The sequence below is a fragment of the Mesoplodon bidens genome (genome assembly GCF_964165515.1).
Source record: "Mesoplodon bidens genome assembly, chromosome: 7".
Lineage (NCBI taxonomy): Eukaryota > Metazoa > Chordata > Mammalia > Artiodactyla > Ziphiidae > Mesoplodon > Mesoplodon bidens.
The window spans coordinates 59384451-59403881 of record NC_138164.1 but is presented as its reverse complement, the minus strand read 5'-3'; the positions used below and the strand labels follow the sequence as shown (position 1 = coordinate 59403881).

The window sequence follows — 19431 nt, the reverse complement described above, 5'->3', positions numbered from 1 at the left end:
TCCAGCTGAAAGATCTCACCTCTGTAAGCCATGGCCTGGCCGGACTGGCGGGGAGCCAAGGGGAGAGCCCACTGCCCAGTCCCCAGGGCCAGAGTCTCTGGGCCAGGGCAGCCTAGGAATGGGGGGAGACAAGACCCCACCCCATGTCATAGCATTTCCCACCCTGCATGAGCCCTTCAGCCCCTCCTGTTGCAGAGTGTGGTGGAGGGCGGGGGAAGAAAACATATTCCCTCCTTCCCTGCCCTGACTTGCCTCCCCCTTGCCTCCCCTTTGCAGGAGGATGTGCAACAGCTGCAAAGCATGTTGGGCTTCGAGGTGCAGGCCATGCTCTGTGTCCCTGTCATCAGCCGGGCCACTGACCAGGTGGTGGCCTTGGCCTGCACCTTCAACAAACTCGGAGGAGACTTGTGAGTCTGGGTGGAGTGATGTGGATCAGGAGATGGAGCTGAGAGGCCGGGCGGGGCTCGACTAGGGTAACAGTGCGGGAGGGGTACTGGGCAGGGAGTACTATTCCAGCAGTGGTAGGTTGAATGGTTTGTCTGTGCAAGAGACTGTGAGATTACGGGAATGATAGACCCTTGCCATTGCTTCATTTGACTTTGTAAAATCATGTTGCAGTCCAGGCGAGTTCCCCTCCTCTTTGCCCACTTCCCGCAGTTTGGATTATCCACTTTTTGGTACTGGCCTTTCCCCCACTTGCCATCCTTTGTTTTGGCATTTCTGCTGGGAGCTGCCTGATGGAGGAGCGATGAGCTCTAGGATGGGTGAACTCTCTGGGACCCGCAGAGCATCACCAACCCAGTGGACAATGGCTCAAGGGAATAGGCATGGGGGCTGGGCTAAGCTGAGGGTCTTTAGAGGCATTGATAGGGCAGCTGTAAGAATCCTGTGAAACAGAGGGGTAGGCAGGACACACAGTCAGGTAAACAGGCTTAGTCCATATCTCAAGAACTGAGGTCAGATTTGAGGCCTAGAAGTGGTATCATAGATTTCATGTCCTACACCAGCTTTTTAATTGGTAGCAGCTGCCTGAAGCATTGTATTAGTTTAGTGAGAAACAGTGCTGTGATTGATCAGCCGTGTCTGTCCTGGATGCAGCTTTAGGATGTGAATGCTGCCACACTTGGTCCAGCAGGCCTAGCAGTAGGGTGTAGTTGGCAGGTGAGGGGTTGCATTCTGATTCCAGGATGCAGAGAGATGCTGTCAAGATGCTTGGCCCCTGGGGCCCAAGCAAGCAGGCTGGGTTTGAGGGCTCGGATCTCCTGCAGGAAGTGGAGACTGGAGATGTTGGGACTAGAGGGTGTCAGAAGCCCAGGGATGGGGCCTGCAGGGGTGGGGCAGAGATCTGGGAGTCAGAGATCTGAGTAGCAGGACCTGCCAGCATGGAGCTCTATTGGCAGTTGGATGGGCCTGGGAAAGTAAAGACAGGGACAAGGCAGAACCTGCTGAGGCAGGGGGGATATAGCATCTGTGTCATTTGTCCCATCCTAGTGGTGGGAGCATTTGTGCCATTCAGTAAACACACATTGAGTACCTACTGTGTCTGGCCCTATGCTCCCAGAGGGGAGGGTCCAGCAGGGTTTGTGACCTCTGGCTGCTGGCTGTAGGCTTGGGTTCTGAGGTGGCCCTGGACCTGGAGGAGAGGTGGTATCAGAAGGGAAATGAGATGGGGACTTGGTGACAGCCCTGAGGCCCAGGGCAGGGGCAAGGTCATCTCTGGGTTCCACATATTTCAGGGAGTGAGTGCTGAACAACTGCATGAGCCAAGGTGGCGCTCAGCTCAGAGCAGACAGTGCAGAGAAGCTGTCTGGAACCCAGAGAACAGGGACTCCAGAATGCCTTTAGCTGGGAGTGCGATGGGGCGGGTGGCAGGGGCAGAGGTACGGGTACGACATTTAGCAAACGTTTTCCAAATATCTCCCCCGTACCAGGCTCTGTATTAGACAGGGGATGATACAGCCATGGTCCCTGCCTTCAAGACTTGATGTTTATTTTTAGGGCGTAGAGGGAGGAGGGTGGGAAAGGTATTCTAGGCAGAGTGAACAGTGTGGGAAAAAGCATGAAGGTGTGAAAGAGCCTGAGGTTTTCTCGGAATGAAGAGGATCTTACTGTGGCTGAAGCTGAGAGACGCCCATAGAAGGGGGAGAGAGGTGGGTGGGACTAGATGGAGAGGGCTCAAATGCCATGGGAAGGAAGGTGGGCAGACAGACACAGGGTGGTGGGGATTGGGGTCTAGATCCGAATCACTGGACGGCAAGCACGCGTGGAGGATACCCCGGCAGAGAGGAGCACTGAAGGCAGCCCCCAAATGCAGAAGGGACTAGGCAGGGAAATCTGGGGGCTGAGAAATGGTCAGAATCTCTGAGGAATGCTGCATCTCCCCATGATCCCCATCTGGAGAGGCTTACCCACGTCCCCAGCCCAGGTCCCACCTCCAGCTTGGTCCATCCAGTCCCACCAAGCTCCCTGGTGACAAATCATCTGGTGACCCCATTGAATGACCTCCTCAGGATTTGGATCTGATCTTGTCCGTTGTGAGCCAGCTCCATGAACCTGATGGGCACTGCCCTGCCCACAGCACCATAGGACTTGTGGAGGCTCCAAATCGGGGCCTGCAAAGTCCAGGGAGGAGGGTAGGACAGTGACAGGAGCTGGAAAAGACAGGGCAGTGCCACCGCCCCTCCCTGAGGCTGGAGGGGCCCCTGGAGAAGAGCAGGAGAACACCCAGCCCCAGTCTGAGGGAGGAGACTCAACCTCAGTCTGGATAAATCTGAAGTCAGAGGAGGGAGACATGGCTCTGGCTTTGAGAAGCAATAGTCTGAGGAGGAAAACACATTTTGGTCAGAGGAGGATTAGAACTCCCCCCCTCATGAGCCCCCAGTCTGAGGGGGAAGCTGGCCCAAGCCACCTGTGCAGTGAGCAGCCCCAGCAGAGGAGAGTGAGTTTGCTGGTGGATTTCCAAGTGGGCTTCCTGGAGGACCGGAAGTAAGGCAGAATGGGGCGAGCAGTCTGTGGTCTGTCCCTCTCCGGTGACCCCTGCCACCCCACCCTGCCAGATTCACAGACCAGGATGAGCGTGTGATACAGCACTGCTTCCACTACACCAGCACGGTCCTCACCAGCACCCTGGCCTTCCAGAAGGAGCAGAAGCTCAAGTGTGAGTGCCAGGTGAGTGGCCTGCCTTGCGCCTCTCTCGGGGACCAAGTCGCCCAGCTCTCAGCTCCAGAGAGTCAGCCACAAGGGAAAAGCCCATGTCTTTGGGGGCTGGTGGCAGGGAGAGACTACCTATGCTCTGGCAGCCTCTTAAAAGAGGGAGGACAGTAGCTCTTCAAGACGGCACCTCTGGCTGCAGGCACTGTATGCGATCGCCCTCTAGTGTTCAGATTGGGCACCACGGCAACAGCTGGGTGGCTAGAGCTGGAGGTGCATGCGCACCTGAGACTCAGGATGTCTATGCACCCTCACTGGGGCTATTCCTCCCACTCCTTCACTTAGTAGCCAAATGATATAATTAGACTCTGCCAGTCTCCAGTCTGTCCAGAGAGCCCTAGGGGAGGAATGAGAAGACCTTGGAGCTAATGGAGGCAGGGGGCTGGAGAGGGTGACCCCCTGCAATCTGATTCCCTGTGATCTCCATTTTCTCCATTCCAGGCTCTTCTCCAAGTGGCAAAGAACCTCTTCACTCACCTGGGTGAGTGCACTGCCCTCCTTCATGCCTGGCTGTGGGGTGGGAGTGGGGGGTGGCATTTTGAGGAGGGGAGGTGGGCGGGCTTGGCCTCAGCACTCCAGCCTGGTCTCACCACTGTCCCCCATGCTTCTTGCTCCCACAGATGACGTCTCTGTGCTTCTCCAGGAGATCATCACAGAGGCCAGAAACCTCAGCAATGCTGAGATGTGAGTGAATCCACCCCGGGGTGGGGCGAGGCCAGAAACCTCAGCAATGCTGAGATGTGAGTGAATCCACCCCGGGGTGGGGCGAGAGAGGCCTTGGGCCTCAGTAGTGACCTCTTCTTTCTTCCCCTCTTTTTTTCCCCTCCATTGTCTTCTTGTGGGACCCCATCAGGTTTTGTGTGATTCTTTATTTCATGCCTGTGTCTCTCACTAGACTGTAACATCAAGTGACAGCAGGGGTGGGGCTTGCTTTGCTGGCCATGGGTCCTCAGCTCCTAACACAGTGCCTGGCACAGAGTAGGCGCCACCAAAAAAAAAAAAAAATCATCGATCTGGACTAATGTCTGGAGTCAGCCAACCCTGAGGAGAGTCTCTCCCTTCAGGCCTCAAAATCCAGTCTTTGCCTCTAGTCGTGAGATTTGAGGGGTGGCGGGACAGGGGTGGCGGGAGAGGGGTGTCAGGGCCCTGTGGACCGAAGCCATCTCTCCACAGATGCTCTGTGTTCCTGCTGGATCAGAACGAGCTGGTGGCCAAGGTGTTCGATGGGGGCGTGGTGGATGATGAGGTGAGGCAGGGCCTTGAGGAGGGAGGGTGTGGCCGTGGTCCTGGGGGCCGGGAGTATGCAGTGGGCGCTGGGGAGCAGGCACGATGGTTGATGGTCCGCTCTGCGACCGGCCACCAACTTCCTCTCTACGCCATCCCTGGCCCGGCAGAGCTATGAGATCCGCATCCCAGCCGACCAGGGCATCGCGGGCCACGTGGCAACCACGGGCCAGATTCTGAACATCCCAGATGCGTATGCACACCCACTTTTCTACCGCGGTGTGGACGACAGCACCGGCTTCCGGACGCGCAACATTCTCTGCTTTCCCATCAAGAACGAGAACAAGGGTGCGTGGTCCTGGCGGCTCCGGGAGGAGGGGCGGGGCGGGGCCTGAGCAGGATGGGGCGGAGCCGAGCGGAAGTTCCACAAGCCTTCTTCACCACCCTAGCGTCCGTAAGCCGAAGGGATGGGGTTTCCCAAATACGTGACGTCCCTTGAGGACACCCTGGGAGGGCAGATCTCCGTCGGACACATCCACTGGTTCATCCTAGACCCTCTTTGGTCCCCAGAGGTCATCGGTGTGGCCGAGCTGGTAAATAAGATCAACGGACCATGGTTCAGCAAGTTTGACGAGGATCTGGCGACAGCCTTCTCCATCTACTGTGGCATCAGCATCGCACATGTGAGGAGGACAGGGGCGTGCAGGACCCTCTGTTCTCCTCTCCACATTGGCTCTCCTTGCTCTGTCCAGACGGGTCCGTGCCCTGCCCTGGGGCTCAGAGCCCTGCTGCTGGGTTGCTGTGCAATCTTCAGTACCTACTAGTCACCTCTGGCCTCAGTTTCCCATCAGAAAATCAGAGATACTACTTCCTGTCCTGTACAGTTAGCCTCCCAGGACTATGGGAGATCTGTTTTATTTCCCTCCGTTCTCTGGAAGCAACCTCAACCCAAGCTCCTGGTTATCCTTTTTGGGATATGTTGGGTCTCATTGTCCAGAGCTGGCAGCTCTGGCCCAGGAATCCAACCCCTAGGCCCCCAACGCTGTCCCCCTTCCTTGCTTCTGTCTCTCTGTTGTGGGCCTCAGGTTCCATCACTGAAGCCTGGGGCAGCTCAGGAGAGTGTGCAAAGTGCCAGCTCAAGTGCTAAGAGGCACTGGGAAGGAGGAGCAAGGGGAGGTCTGGATGAAAGTTGGAGGGGGCTCCCTACTCTGGGCTGGAGCTTGAAGTCTCAGGCTGGGCCCAGCATGGGACAGGAAAGGGGCAGGGGTTCTATCTGATCCCTTTGTCCCAGTCCTGGACATTCTGAGATTTCACAGCCACCTTGCCTGAGCCCCATCTTTCCCTCTCTCCCCCCAGTCCCTCCTATACAAGAAAGTGAATGAGGCCCAGTATCGCAGCCACCTAGCCAACGAGATGATGATGTACCACATGAAGGTGAGCCCTGCACGGAGCTTCTGCCCTCCTTGTCAGGGCCCCAGGGTCCCCTGTAGCCCACCTTTTCTTCCCCGGCCTCCCCAAATCCTCAGGTGCCCAAGACAGACTGGGCTTTCTGATCATCCTCTCTTGAATATAAGAAGATAGACCCAGAGCAATGCCTCGCCTTTTGCTCTGCTGTTCTCCTTCGGGGCAGCCTGCCTTCAAAGCAGTTTCTGCCTGCCTTCAAAGCAGTTTCTGCCAGCCTTGGCAGCACTACTTAGCCCAAGGAAGAATTGGTTCAGCCAGGTGTTCCCAATGTCCAGGGATAATTCCCATCCTGGGAATTACTGAAGGCTGGGAAGCCCACCCAGGGCCCTTCTGACAGATCCCTTAAATACAGTGGTCATGCAGTCCTGGGCAGTCCCATTCCCAGACCTTGTGTTAGAAAAGCTGTCCCAGACTTTAATTCAGAGTATGTGGTGGTCATTGTTCATTTGAACATTCCTCTCATCTGTGTCTAAACCAAAGTGTCACAGACTTTGTGGCTACGGTCAAAGCTGTAGCAGGAAGGATCGAGGTTAGACTCTGGGATGGTCCTCCCAAAAGAAGGAATCTTTAATTTATTGTCTATGAAAGGCTACCCATGCTGTCATGAAGAGGTGTTCTCTGTCTTTGACAAGGATAGGCTGTTACAGATGAGGGTGGTCACAGGAAAGGAGGCATAGTAGGTGGGCTGCAGGATGGTGAGGGGAGGGTGGTGTTCTCCTGCCCAGTGATAACCCATGGAGTGGATGGCCTGACTGGGGTGCATTCTGAGTGGGAGGTCCCCGCCACTGTGGGAATTTGAGGTTGAAGACATTGGATTGGGTGGAGGCCATCTTCTAATACCCCGCTGGTTCCCTCTAGGTCTCTGATGATGAATACACCAAACTTCTCCATGATGGGATTCAGCCTGTGGCTGCCATTGACTCCAATTTTGCCTGTTTCACCTACACTCCTCGCTCTCTGCCCGAGGATGACACCTCCATGGTGAGCTGGCCTGTCCCACTTGAATGTGGAGGTGGAGAGTGTACAGCCGGAGATTGAAGTTATGTGCATAGGAACTTCCTGGCAAGACAGAGTCATCAAAGAAGGCTATAGAGTCTCCTCAGAGATGGAGGGGGCATGTGGTCTGCCAGCATGGGCCACAGGGCCTGCCCAGGGGCCAGGGGCTGGACTGGAACCAACGATGGCCTCAGGATTGGCACCTCCCTCCCTGTTTTTCTAAGATTTTGTGTGAACTTGGTTCCAAGAGTTCTTAGATGTCATATTTCTAAGTTCATGGCTCCGAGAATGCTTGACTCTACCATTTTATAGTTCTCTAGTTTAGATCTAAAGTTCCGAGACTCTAAAATTTTGGAGGCTTCAAGAAGGGCCAAGGCTGGGGGCGGGGTGGCCCATCTTGAAACTGATGATCCCTCTGATCCCTCCTTTCCACTCTCTCCAGGCCATCCTCAGCATGCTGCAGGACATGAATTTCATCAATAACTACAAAATTGACTGCCCGACGCTGGCCCGGTGTGTGTCCCCAGCCCTCCCCTCCGTGCAGGCAGCCCCGTCTCTGCCTCCCTCCTAACTCACTCTCACATCCATTGCCCCCTGCGCTCTGGGAGGGACTGTCTGAGGATGACTAGGGGAGGCCCACTCTTGTGAGGGTGGGGAGGATCTGTGAGTGAGAAGTAATTCACAGACACTGGGACCACAAGGATAGGAAAGGAATGGGGCAGGGCGGAGCCTGGAGCGTTTCCTGGAGGAGGAGAGCCTGAGGCCCCTGTGCTGCCCTCTCCCCTCCCCCAGGTTCTGTTTGATGGTGAAGAAGGGCTACCGGGATCCCCCCTACCACAACTGGATGCACGCCTTTTCTGTCTCCCACTTCTGCTACCTGCTCTACAAGAACCTGGAGCTCGCCAACTACCTCGAGTGAGGGACTGCACTTCCCCCCATCTGGTAGCTGGTGGGGTCCCCTTCCCTGGGACAGGGCAGCGCCTCCTGTGTGGCAGGCTTTACACACACTGCCTCACGGGACCCTCTTAACAGCCCAGTTAGAAAGGTACAAGGCCCCTTTCCAAGAAGGGGACCCAGGTGTCCTGAGCTCCTGTCCAGGTGGTTCCTGGACATCTGCAGTCAAATACTCAACCACTGAGCTATTCCCCTTAACCTGGACGTCTCATCCAGCTGGCCCTCCTTTGGAAGTGTGGGAAGGCAGCAGTGGCTGACCTCCTTGTCCTCTGTCTCCTCCCAACCAGGGACATGGAGATCTTTGCCTTGTTTATTTCCTGCATGTGTCACGACCTGGATCACAGAGGCACAAACAACTCCTTCCAGGTGGCCTCGGTGAGACCCTGCCCTCGTCACAGTGGGCTCCCTCCCCGAGGTGTCTGGGAGTCTCCCCTCTCCACCCTGAGGAGAGACGGGAGTTGGTGAGACCAGGAACCAGTTTAGAGATGCGAGGAGGCTCTCCCAGGCTTTGGGAGATGGCGGGAGGAGCAGGGCAGTTCTGAGCCTAATATGGCAGCACTTGCCTCTGGATGTGACGAGTGATGGACTTTTCTCGGGCTTTTCCAGAAATCTGTGCTGGCCGCGCTCTACAGCTCAGAAGGTTCTGTCATGGAGGTACCACCATTCCGCCCAATATCCCCGTTCCCACTGTCCCCTTAAGGCCAGTGACTTACAAAGTTAGACTGTGGCCCAGCTCCTCCCCCTCCCAAGCCCTGCTCCTCAGACAGGCTATGAGAGCTGCAGCCACCCCCAGGGCACGCCTGGCTCTTGTTCCCTGATGGGTTTGGAGGGGTGCAGGTGTGGCTGGGGGTACGAATCAGGCAGCAGGTTCCGCCTGAGCCCAGGTTTGCCAAGGGAGGACTTGCATTTAGCATGTTTCTCTCTGCACGTCTGGGGACACCCTATGAAACCCCCTCCCCACCCAGCCGGGCACGGGCTTCACTCCCATCATACTCAGCTTTGCCTTAGACTGATGTGGGTCTGCACGCCCCCGATGGGAGCTCCTGGGGGCAGGGACAAAATCGGGGACATCTCTGAGTTCCCTGCACCTGGCACAGGGCTTGGCACAGAGTGGGAGTCAAACTTCCAAGCTTGCCTTGCCCCACGTGGCCCCCGCAGCCCCCCTCCAGAGCTGCTCCCGCTTGCACACCCCCAGAGACGAGGGGCTCGCTTCCTCCTGGGAGGCCTGGTGGCAGCCCTGCTTCTGCCCTCCATGCCCTGGACTTGCCTGCCCCTCCTCTGAGTGACAGCCCTTCAGCATCAGGAGACAGGGCCCTTGCCCTCGCCTGTCACCGCCCTTCCTTGTCAGCACACAAATGCTGGCTACATGAATTAGTGTCCAGGACTCCGAGGGATCATTTCAGAATCGTTCCAGCTTGAGAGGCCCTCAGAGCTTACCTTGTTGTGTCCCTCCATGTGACAGCTGAGGAATCCAAGGCTCAGAGGTGGCCAGGGACTTGCCCAGGGTCACATAGAGGGTTGAAATAGAGCCCAGAAAGGGAACAGGCCCCCCCCACCCCGACTCCCCAGTTCTGCCTGCTCAGCTCACCTTGGGGGCCGGGGCTGGGCCGGGCCTGCTCCCTGTCTTGGGGTCAGTGAGGAGGGAAGCCCCCCACACCAGCTGGACCCCCATCACTCCTCTCCCCACAGAGGCACCACTTCGCTCAGGCCATCGCCATCCTCAACACCCACGGTTGCAACATCTTTGACCACTTCTCCCGGAAGGTGATGAGGCCGGGGTGGGGCTGGGGGTGAGGAAGTGGGAGCTGGGAGCTGGCCTGAGACGGGAGAAGGAGTGAAGCCGAGGGGTGGAGGTTCCTGAGGTCTGGGGGCGAGGGTGGGGTGTCTGGCCAGAGGCCTTGACACCCTCCCCGACCCCCGGCCCTGGCCCAGGACTATCAGCGCATGCTGGACCTGATGCGGGACATCATCTTGGCCACAGACCTGGCCCACCACCTCCGCATCTTCAAGGATCTCCAAAAGATGGCCGAAGGTGCCTGCCTTTAGCCCAGGCCTCAGGGCTGGGGAGGGACCACCAAGAGGGGGATTCGCCTGGAGAGCATCCCCAGGGGTTTAGATCCACCCCCTCCGGCATCAATCCACCAGGCAGACCCAGCCCTACATCCCTGGCTCCCATCCAGGGTGCTGAATTCCCTGGACCACTTTGGGATGGGCCCTGGGGCCTTTTCCTCAGAGAGAGGGTACCAGGATGCTGGGGCCCTCTCCTTGACCCCGTTCTCTCCTGAACAGTGGGCTATGACAGAACCAACAAGCAGCATCACAGCCTCCTTCTCTGCCTCCTTATGACCTCCTGTGACCTCTCTGACCAGACCAAGGGCTGGAAGACCACGAGGAAGATTGCAGTAAGTGCTGCCCCAGCCTGGGAAGGCGCAGGCTGTACTCCCTGCCTGGCTCTGTGTGGCTCCTGCAGCCTGAACACCCTCCCTGTGCTGAGCTCAGCCTGTGGGGGAGACAGGAACCTGGACCCCCTCAGGATGACAGGTGGGGAGATTCAGGGAGGGGCATGGACTCACTGGGGGTCACTCATAGCAAATCAGTGGCTGGTGGAAGGTGGGCCGGAACCCAGCCACTCCTCCCCATCTGGGACCCATCCCCCTGCCAGGCCGGAGATGGTGAGGGCAGGTCCTGAGGTCACAGTGCCTCAGTTTGCCCCCTTGGGAATGGGCTGTGGAGGAGCGTGGGTGGATGGATCCCACTCACAGGAGGTAATGAGAGTGTTGACCTTTCAGGAGCTGATCTACAAAGAGTTCTTCTCCCAAGGAGACTTGGTATGTGGGGAGTGACTACAGGGTGTCCAGGTTGGGGGAGGGTTCCTAGCCTGGGCCCCGGGAGGGGCTGGGTTAGCCCGATCCGGGTGCTTATGGAGGAAGGAGAGGGCCAGGCCTGACGACTTGATGCCTGCAGGAGAAGGCCATGGGCAACAGGCCGATGGAGATGATGGACCGTGAGAAGGCCTACATCCCCGAGCTGCAGATCAGCTTCATGGAGCACATCGCAATGCCCATCTACAAGTGAGCGAGCTCGTGGGCCTGCTGGGGACCCCAGCCAGGGACGGCAGGGTGGGTGGGATGGGGCTGGCTGTGGCCGTCACAGCAGACACAGGTGGTGGGCTGGCCTGGCTCTGCTGCAGCTCATCCACTCCCTGCCTCTGGGCACAACCTCTCCTGCTTTGCCCCTAAATGGGCCCTTCACTTCATCCTTGGTCCCTTATGGAAAGAGACCGCCATGTTCTCCTTGTGCTTCCCATCCTATGCCTCATACTCTTGTGGAAGTTCTACCTGTGGTCCAGCCCTAATCTTTCTTGCTGCTCACAGTCTAATTTCTGACCTCTAACCCTGCCCCCTCACATCCCCAGGCTGCTGCAGGACCTGTTCCCCAAAGCAGCAGAGCTGTATGAACGTGTGGCCTCTAATCGTGAGCACTGGACCAAAGTGTCGCACAAGTTCACCATCCGCGGCCTCCCGAGCAACAACTCGCTGGACTTCCTGGATGAGGAGTACGAGGTGCCTGACCTGGATGGTGCTGGGGCCCCCATCAATGGCTGTTGCAGCCTTGATGCTAAGTGAGTCCCTCCTGGGACTCCTCTTCACCCAGGCCTCCTCCCACAACTCTCCACTGGCCTGGCCACATGCCCTGGGACCAGAGCCACAGGTCCTGGATTCTAGACCAGGACTTCCCATGTGACCCCGGGCAAGGCTGACCTTCCCCGGCCTCAGCTTTCTCGTCTGTATAATGGAAGACTTCCAGCCTCACCAAGACTTTGTTATTTGTCCTCTGAGAGCACAGGGATGACAGTGAGCAGTGCGCCCTGCTCTGCACCTCTGACCACACCTTGGCAAGGGCCCCACCTCAGGCCACTCCTCTGAGGCAGCCTGGATGGTTTCTCCTGGGCCCCATTCCTGCCCCACCAGATCTGTGCCCTTTTCCTCTGAGGACACCCCCTGCCCCCCAGGATCCTCACACAAGAAGGTGAGACATCTGAGTGGGCAGAGGGTGGGTCTTAGAGACAGTCGTCAGCTTGGCTGGAGGACTAGAAATAGCCATGGGGCCACAGGTGGCCCTGAGGACTGCCACTGTACTTATAGTGGAGACTGGGACCTGGAGAGATGAAAGGGTCCCATAAGGAAGCTGCCGGGGGGCAGCTCAGTGCTCTGGGAGAGGGGGCTCAGGAAGAAAGCAGGATAAGAACAGTGCGCAGGAAGGATCCCTGGGCTGGGAGGCAGGCCCATCATGGGTCAGCAGTGCTTCATCCTGGCTGTCCCTGGGCAAGTCCCTTCCCCTATCTGGACGAAACAGGAGGGTGAGACAATCCATTCTCTAAGACCCCTTTTAGATCAAAGTCCCCATAGCTCTGTGGAGTCCCAGGAGAGGCCATGGAGTGTCCCTGGCCCCCTGGGGCAGAGAGCCGACACTGAGTCCCTCAGTGGCCCCCTGAGTGTACCCCCTTAGCCCGAGCCCCTCCTGCATTCCTGCAGCCAGAGGGGAACTTGGCCTCAGCCCTGGTAGGGCTTGTCTCCTCTTCAAGGCCATATCCACCCATGCCCCGGGGCTTGGGAGACCCCATAGGGCCGGGCCTCAGGGGTCATCCCAGCCGCAGGTTCCTCCTTTCTCTGTTTTGTTCAGTATGTGTTGTGGACTGGGGAGAGGGGGCCACCTGCCTTACCTATTCTGAGCTGCCTTTAGAGAGATGCGTTTTTCTAGGACTCTGTGCAACTGTTGTATATGGTCCTGTGGGCTGACCGCTTTGTACATGAGAATAAATCTATTTCTTTCTACCAACCCTCCCCCACAGGGCTGTTTGCAGACTTTATACGTGGGGTTGGGGGGGGCGGGGAAACAGCCCTGGGGGAGGCAAATGCCTTTTAGAACTCTCAGGCTACTGGAGGTCCCACCTCTGCTGCCTAGCCCCTCTTCTGGGGGAGTCCTAGACCTGTTGGGGTATCCCCGGACCAGTCCTGTGACAGATAGTGGGGACTTAGGTGTGGATGGCAGATATACAGGCCTGAGCATGGGGCAGCGATTGTGGACTGGAAAGGGAGAATTGAGAGGCTGAAGCAATCAAGGAGGCTGCCTAGAGGAGGTGACCTGGTGCTTCTCCTAGACCCTCTGTCTGCTGGCCTTCCTTAGTCATGAGTGCCCATACAGCCAAGGCCTGGGCCTCTGAACCCCCTCCTAGCCACGGGGATGCCTGTCTGTGTCCCTGTAAATCCAGCCAGAGGGGTACCCTTGAGTCTGACTCTACCTCAGATACAGCCCTGGGCTGTGTCTGCGGGGTGGGTTCCCTGCTCTCCTGGCTGTGAGAGTGTTTGCTTCTGCACAGACAGAGAGGGGCAGGTCCCAGATTGGGGACCATGAGGAGGCTCTGACTGGCACAGTCTCCATACCCCACTCCCCACTTGCCTATACCCCTCCCGTCTTCTATCCCTGTTCATCTCTCCCAGATCAGTAAAGGTTGGCATGTTAAGGGACTGAGCACTGGGCTCTCCTTTCCTAGGAGAGGGAGGGCTGGGAGGAGAGAGACAGGATCATCTTGAGACCACCCACAATGGCCCCAGGGTGCCAGCCGTGCCTCTGGGACCACAGAGACTGTCTGCTTCTTCTGCCCCACAGTCTGTCATGCTTTGGAATCTGCTCCTCTGGGCTGAATGGTCCCAGGGCTCTAGCCTCCCCTTGGGGCCATGGGGTCCAGGCCCCTCCCCTGCCCAGCCCCTGCTTTGGGCTCCCCCAGTCTGTCTGCCCTCTCACAGCACAGGACCCAGGCTGACCAGTGGGCCCCCAGCTGGGGATGAATCAGTTCCTGGCCCAAGGCTGACACGGGAGGACTATTCTAATGGTGCCCAGCTGAAGCCAGCGTCGGTGCGGGCTGACATAGGTGCTCCTCTACCTGTGACCCCCAACCCCGAATGTGTGTGTGTGTGTGTGTGTCCTCTTCCACAAGCCTTTGGACAAAGTGGAAGCACATCCTGGGTACCCACCCCTGGGCCTTACTCCCCCTCCCTTGCATCTGCTGTCTCCAGCCCAGCACTCCCTTTCGGACATTTAATCCCGTTCGAGGCCCTCCCTCCTTGCCACCAAATTGAACAACTCATAAATATTTCCTCATGCACTTGGGACCCTCCGCTGAGGCCCACTGCTAAATTCATCCTTGTCCCTGGTCTGGAGGCTCTAACAGCCCGGTGGGGGAGACACAGGCCATGATACCTATGGTCCCAGGCAGGGGCCTGAGAAGAACAGCAAGGCTTGGAAGATGAGCAGGCATTTTCCTGCGGGCAAAGGGGGTTGGGCACCCCTGGGAGGACCTGCTCCTACAAATGCACGGAGAAGGGGAGTTGAGTGGCTGGCACACGGGGAATGGAGACTTGGAGGGGCAGCCAAGGCCAGATCAGGGAGGGCCATGAATGCCAGGCTGTGGAGTTCGGCTTGATTTTGTGGGCGGCGGGGAGCCAGGGAAAGGTTTTCAGTGGGGAGTGGCTCAGACAAGCATTTTAGAAACTCCAGCAGGAGGGCAGAGCAAGGACTGGGCGGGAGAGGTTGGGCAGGGATCATTCTAGGGGATGCTCCGTGCCCTGGGCGAGGCGAGGGAGGAGGAATTCAAGATGCATTGGACCAATTGGATGGGGGTGGGGGCGGAGGGCGGACTGGCAAGTGCCCTGGAAAATGAGCTGGGAAACGAACCGGCTCTTGAGCAGCCCGGGGCAGCTTTTCAGCACCACCTTCACCGGCATCCGGGTGTTGGGTGGAGCCTCTGGCAGGAGGTGAGCTCCCTGGGAAGATGGGCGGGGCAGCTGTTTGGGGCTGCCAGGGGAGGGGGCGGGAGGAAGGGTGGGAGGACAGATGGGAGGAGGACCATGCATCTGCAGAGCCACGGGCAGCCCTCACCAGGTCAGAGAACCCAAGGCTTGGCTCCAGGGCTTCTAGTGGCTGCCCTGCCCTCCCAACTTAATGGTTTCATTTTATATGAAACCTCACGATTCTTTTTTTTTTAATTTAATTAATTTTTTATACAGCAGGTTCTTATTAGTCATTCTTTTTATACATACTAGTATACATGTCAATCCCAATCTCCCAATTCATCCCACCCACCACCCCCCCGCCACTTTCCCCCCCTTGGTGTCCATACGTTTGTTCTTTACATCTGTGTCTCTATTTCTGCCCTGCAAACCGGTACGGATGAACCGGTTTGCAGGGCAGAAACCTCACGATCCTGTGGCGTAGATACTATTATCTCATTCTGTAGCCAAGAAGCTTGAGGTTCAGGAGGTTAAGTAATCGGCCAAGGTTGGTGTGAGCCTGACTCCTCTCCAAGGGCTCTTTCTCTGAGTTAGAGGAAGGAGATTCAGGAGGGCAGGGTCACCATCTGCCTCCGCAGGACTGTGGTGGGTAGGGGTGGTGAGCAAGTTGGTTGAGGCCCCAGAGAAGGGTCTGGGATCAACCTGAGTTGCCAGGGAGGGTGGGGCACGAGAAAAGGGGTGAAGAGGATGGTGGCCTGTAGTGCAGCTCGTGGCCACCAGGTGCCAACCCTTGCTGTCCTGACCTCTCTGGAGGTCTGACAAGGGCATGTGAAGGGGGCTAACCTCACTCCTGCCCACTCTTACTGGGGTGATGAGTTCTCTGGAAGGCGAGGCCTTCAGGGTACAGGAGGGTGTGCTGGGAGGCCACCATGTTCCAGGGAGTTTGTGTGAGTGAAATCTGCTCATAGATGGCACAGACACATTGTTCTCTGAGGGCATAATACGATGGGTCTGTACAGGATGTGAAGTACACCAAGTCTGAAGATTGGCAGGGTAGATGTGAGAACGGAGGTGTTGCAACTTCCTGACAAGATGGCTGCCACTCTCCATTCCTAAATCATCCCTGGAGAAACCATAGGACTGAGCGGGAAGCAGGAAGCATGGAATTCTAGGAACTAACAAAAATAGTCTGGGGTGCAGTGGGGTGTGGGGAGTTGGGGAGAGATATAAGCGAGATGCTGGGCCAGCAGAAAGCACTTGCCTCACCACTGTTGCCTTGGACAGTCAATCATTGCCTGTCCCCTCACTTCTGCACAAACTCCTGGGGCTTCTTCATCTCCTCTTGGCAGTAGCTGGAGGAAAAGAACGATCTCTTGATTGGGAAGCTCTCCCAAGGATGGACAGGGATTATTGTCCCCTTTGTGGTCAAGAGAAACTGAGGCCTAGAAGCTCAGCTGGTGGGAACCTCCTTCAGAGTAAAAGGAGCTTAGCCTCCCCAGGGTCAGATGAGGAAACTGAGACCCGGAAAGTCTGCACAAAGATCTAGAGGCAGAGCAGGGATGGGCAGCAGCTCCCACTTCCTGGCCCAAGGTTCTCCCCCTTTCCCAGGGATGGCAGTCTTTGCTTCCTCAGGTCCCACCTAGAACTCACACTGCTGGCTAGACCTGGGGAGCTGGTCTATGTCTCCCACATCACTATGTCCCCACATCCACCCAGTGCTGGGATCAGGGTCGGGGAGGGGATGGTGTGGGTTAGAACAGTGGACCCTCTTTTGTCTTCACATCTGCCCTGAACCATTCCTCTGGCTCTCAGCTTAGACTCCTCAGGTTGTGTGTGCCTTCTGGGTGCATGTGGTTTCTCTCCTCAGTTAGACTGGGAGCCTGATAAGGGCGGGAACAGGTCTGCCTCAGCTCTGGTTTCCCACATCCCTCCTCAGTGTTTGGCACATAGTAGGTGCTCAAAACAGGCGTGTTGATTGACAGAAAGTGGCAGAGTCAGGACTTCAATGCATGCATTGGTCAAAACTCAGCTGAACAATGAGGGAGACCCTCTGAAAATCTCCAGAATTCTCTCTCTCTGCAGCTCTTTCATCTCTGGCACTATGCCCCGTAAACTCTAGTCAACTAGCCTCTTCAGACTCACAGCTCCATCTCCTCAACCCAGGGGGCCTTCCAGGCTTCACCCGGTTCATCCTGGCTGCGTGGTGGCCTGGAAACTCTCTCCAGGCAGTGTGGGCAATGGTAGGGTTTACATGTGTTCTCTGCCTCTTAAGATCCCAAACATTGCCTGATAACCAATGCCTTGAAAACCTTTATTTCCTACATTTTGTCGAGTTTTGTTGTTGTTATTTCAGGTACGAGGGTAAATTTGGTCTTTATTACTCCATCTTTGATGGGAGTGTAAGTCTATTTTATAACTTTCATTGCAGTATAGTACACCATGTAGGAATGTTGACAGATTTGGATATTAATGTTTTGACTATTAGAAACAATGACCATATGACTATTCTTGTATATGTATATATTTTGTGCACTTCATTGTATGACTATCTTTACTTCTATTGTTGATGTATATCTTCTAGCTTCCATCTAGGACCATTCCTTTTTATCTATGAACACTCTTTCAGTATTCCTTTTATAGCAGGTCTGCTGATGATGAATTACCCTGGTTTTTGTTAGTTTGAAAATGTCTTTGTTTTTCCTTTATTCTTGAAGGATGTTTTTGCAGCTATTGAATTCTAGGTTAGGGAAGTATTTTCTTGTAGCACTTTGAAGATAACATTCTATTCTCTTTTTGACTTTCATTGTTTCTGATGAGAAGTCAGCTATCAGTCTTATTATTGTGACTTCAAAAGTAATGCATCTCTTTCTCTGGCTGCTTTTAAGATTTTATCTTTGTGGTTTTCAGCAGTTTTATGCTTAGATATGGTTTTCTTTGTATTTAGCCTGCTTTAGAATCATAATGTGTCTTGAATCTGTGATTTTCCCTCTCCTCAATTCAATCTTCATCAAGTGTAGATAAGTCATTTCTCATAATTCAATGCATGCTAAGAACATTCTACAAAATTTTACTGAAATCCTGGGATAACAAGAAAGAAAGAATGATGCAGAGGTGGGGAAAATATTTGTAATCAACCACTAGATTCTCATCCTTGGGGTTCAAATTCACACCTCTCCTTAGGAGAGAAGGGTCACCAGTGGTGGTCTCTCTCCTTAGCTCCTGATCTATAACTGAGGATCTGTCCCTGACCAGACATCCCTACCTGGAATCAAGACTTTCCACCATTTGTTGGGTGGCTGATAAGAGGGAAAAACTACTTTCTGTCTCTCTAAATTTTGCCTCTTAGTCAACACATTTTAATGCAGAACAGTTCAGTATTTCATTGTTTAGAACTTTTACATATCAGAATAGGAGTCTGGATTTACCATCGAAGGGAATTCCCTTCATGATAGTAAGTAGATCCCTGAGTGCTGAGTTCTAGCCCAACAGAATAAAGATGGCCCAGCAGGAGGCCAGGGTTCCCCTGCCCTGGCAGGTTTCTTACTCTTTGACCATTAGGCTTCAAGTGCACCTGTATGTGGAGGTAGGAAGGCATCAGGGAGCAACCGTCACACTTCTATCTCTATCTCTATCAGCTCATTTGCTGTTTCAGTGGTGAACCAAAGTGGAAGCACCCTTCCTTGGAGGGAGTCACCATCCTCACCAATCTTTGCACCTGGGGGAACCCTCTGTGATCTGTCCCAGCTCACTGGTCTGTATATCTTTTCTGAATTTCAGATACAAACATCCAGTTGCCCAGTCCCTTCTGGATTGCTTTCCTGTGTTATAGAAGCTGGAAAACTAAAGTAACATTTCCCACATTCCACGTGGGTTTCACGTGTAACCTGGGTTCCATATAGAAGGTGTTCCTTTCTCTTTTTTTTGGCCACGCTGTGTGGCTTGTGTGATCTTAGTTCCCTGAGCACGGATCGAACCCGGGCTCTCGGCAGTGAAAGCACAGAGCCCTAACCACTGGACCACCAGGGAATTCACAAGGTGTTCCTGATAAGACATGAAAGTGGAAGGAAATTATGGGCACTGATGTCTGCATGCAGATAGATAAGATCACCTGGAAAGCATCTGTGATGGGGGTGTCTGGGTGTTCTAGGGGCATCCGTGGAGGAGTTTTTTAACAGCCATCACCTCACATAGGTGCCAAGCAACAGGTGGCAGGGTGGTGATATTTCCACTAGAAAATTCCCCTGGTGTGGATGGGTGTTTTGGCTGACTGCTTTGGCCCTGACCTTTAACTGTGTAGCACTGAGCCTGATTCTCTTCTCCTTCTGCTTAAACCTGTATGGATTATGGTGTAGACAACCAAGAACCTCAACTGACAGTTCTCTTGAAGCACTGGTCTCATTAGTTGTGATTGTCCATCTTCCCCAATAAAATGTGAGCTCCCTGGGCTTTCCTGATGGCGCAGCGGTTGAGAGTCCACCTGCCGATGCAGGGGACACGGGTTCGTGCCCCGGTCCAGGAGGATCCTACATGCTGTGGAGTGGGTGGGCCCGTGAGCTATGGCCACTGAGCCTGCGCGTCCAGAGCCTGTGCTCCGCAATGGGAGAGGCCATAGCAGTGAGAGGCCTGTGTACCGCAAAAAAAAAAAAAAAGTGAGCTCCCTGAGGTGAGTGACTAGTACCCAACACAGAGCCAAAAACAGAGTAGGCACTCAGAAAATTTATTGACTGCTTAAGTGAAGTGTTAGGCATTATAAATCCAACCGAAGTGACTGCATCCTCTTGAGAGGTCTGGG

General features: G+C 55.3%; 1 protein-coding gene across 1 annotated transcript in view; it reads left to right on the top strand.

Annotated features, from left to right (window-relative positions):
• Positions 1-12657, top strand: part of PDE2A (phosphodiesterase 2A) — a gene marked incomplete at its 5' end in the record, with an annotated part of 63908 nt that extends 51251 nt beyond the window's left edge. Inside the window, 20 exons of the mRNA XM_081240698.1 lie at positions 6-23; positions 277-407; positions 3057-3168; positions 3652-3691; positions 3831-3894; positions 4384-4456; positions 4605-4782; positions 5005-5117; positions 5791-5868; positions 6757-6879; positions 7337-7407; positions 7687-7809; positions 8136-8223; positions 8455-8502; positions 9538-9612; positions 9781-9880; positions 10138-10250; positions 10638-10676; positions 10813-10919; positions 11264-12657. Coding sequence (XP_081096824.1) covers positions 6-23; positions 277-407; positions 3057-3168; positions 3652-3691; positions 3831-3894; positions 4384-4456; positions 4605-4782; positions 5005-5117; positions 5791-5868; positions 6757-6879; positions 7337-7407; positions 7687-7809; positions 8136-8223; positions 8455-8502; positions 9538-9612; positions 9781-9880; positions 10138-10250; positions 10638-10676; positions 10813-10919; positions 11264-11474 — 1905 coding nt within the window. The 3' untranslated portion in view covers positions 11475-12657. The remainder of the gene's footprint in view (positions 1-5; positions 24-276; positions 408-3056; positions 3169-3651; positions 3692-3830; positions 3895-4383; positions 4457-4604; positions 4783-5004; positions 5118-5790; positions 5869-6756; positions 6880-7336; positions 7408-7686; positions 7810-8135; positions 8224-8454; positions 8503-9537; positions 9613-9780; positions 9881-10137; positions 10251-10637; positions 10677-10812; positions 10920-11263) is intronic.
• Positions 12658-19431: the final 6774 nt, after the last annotated feature.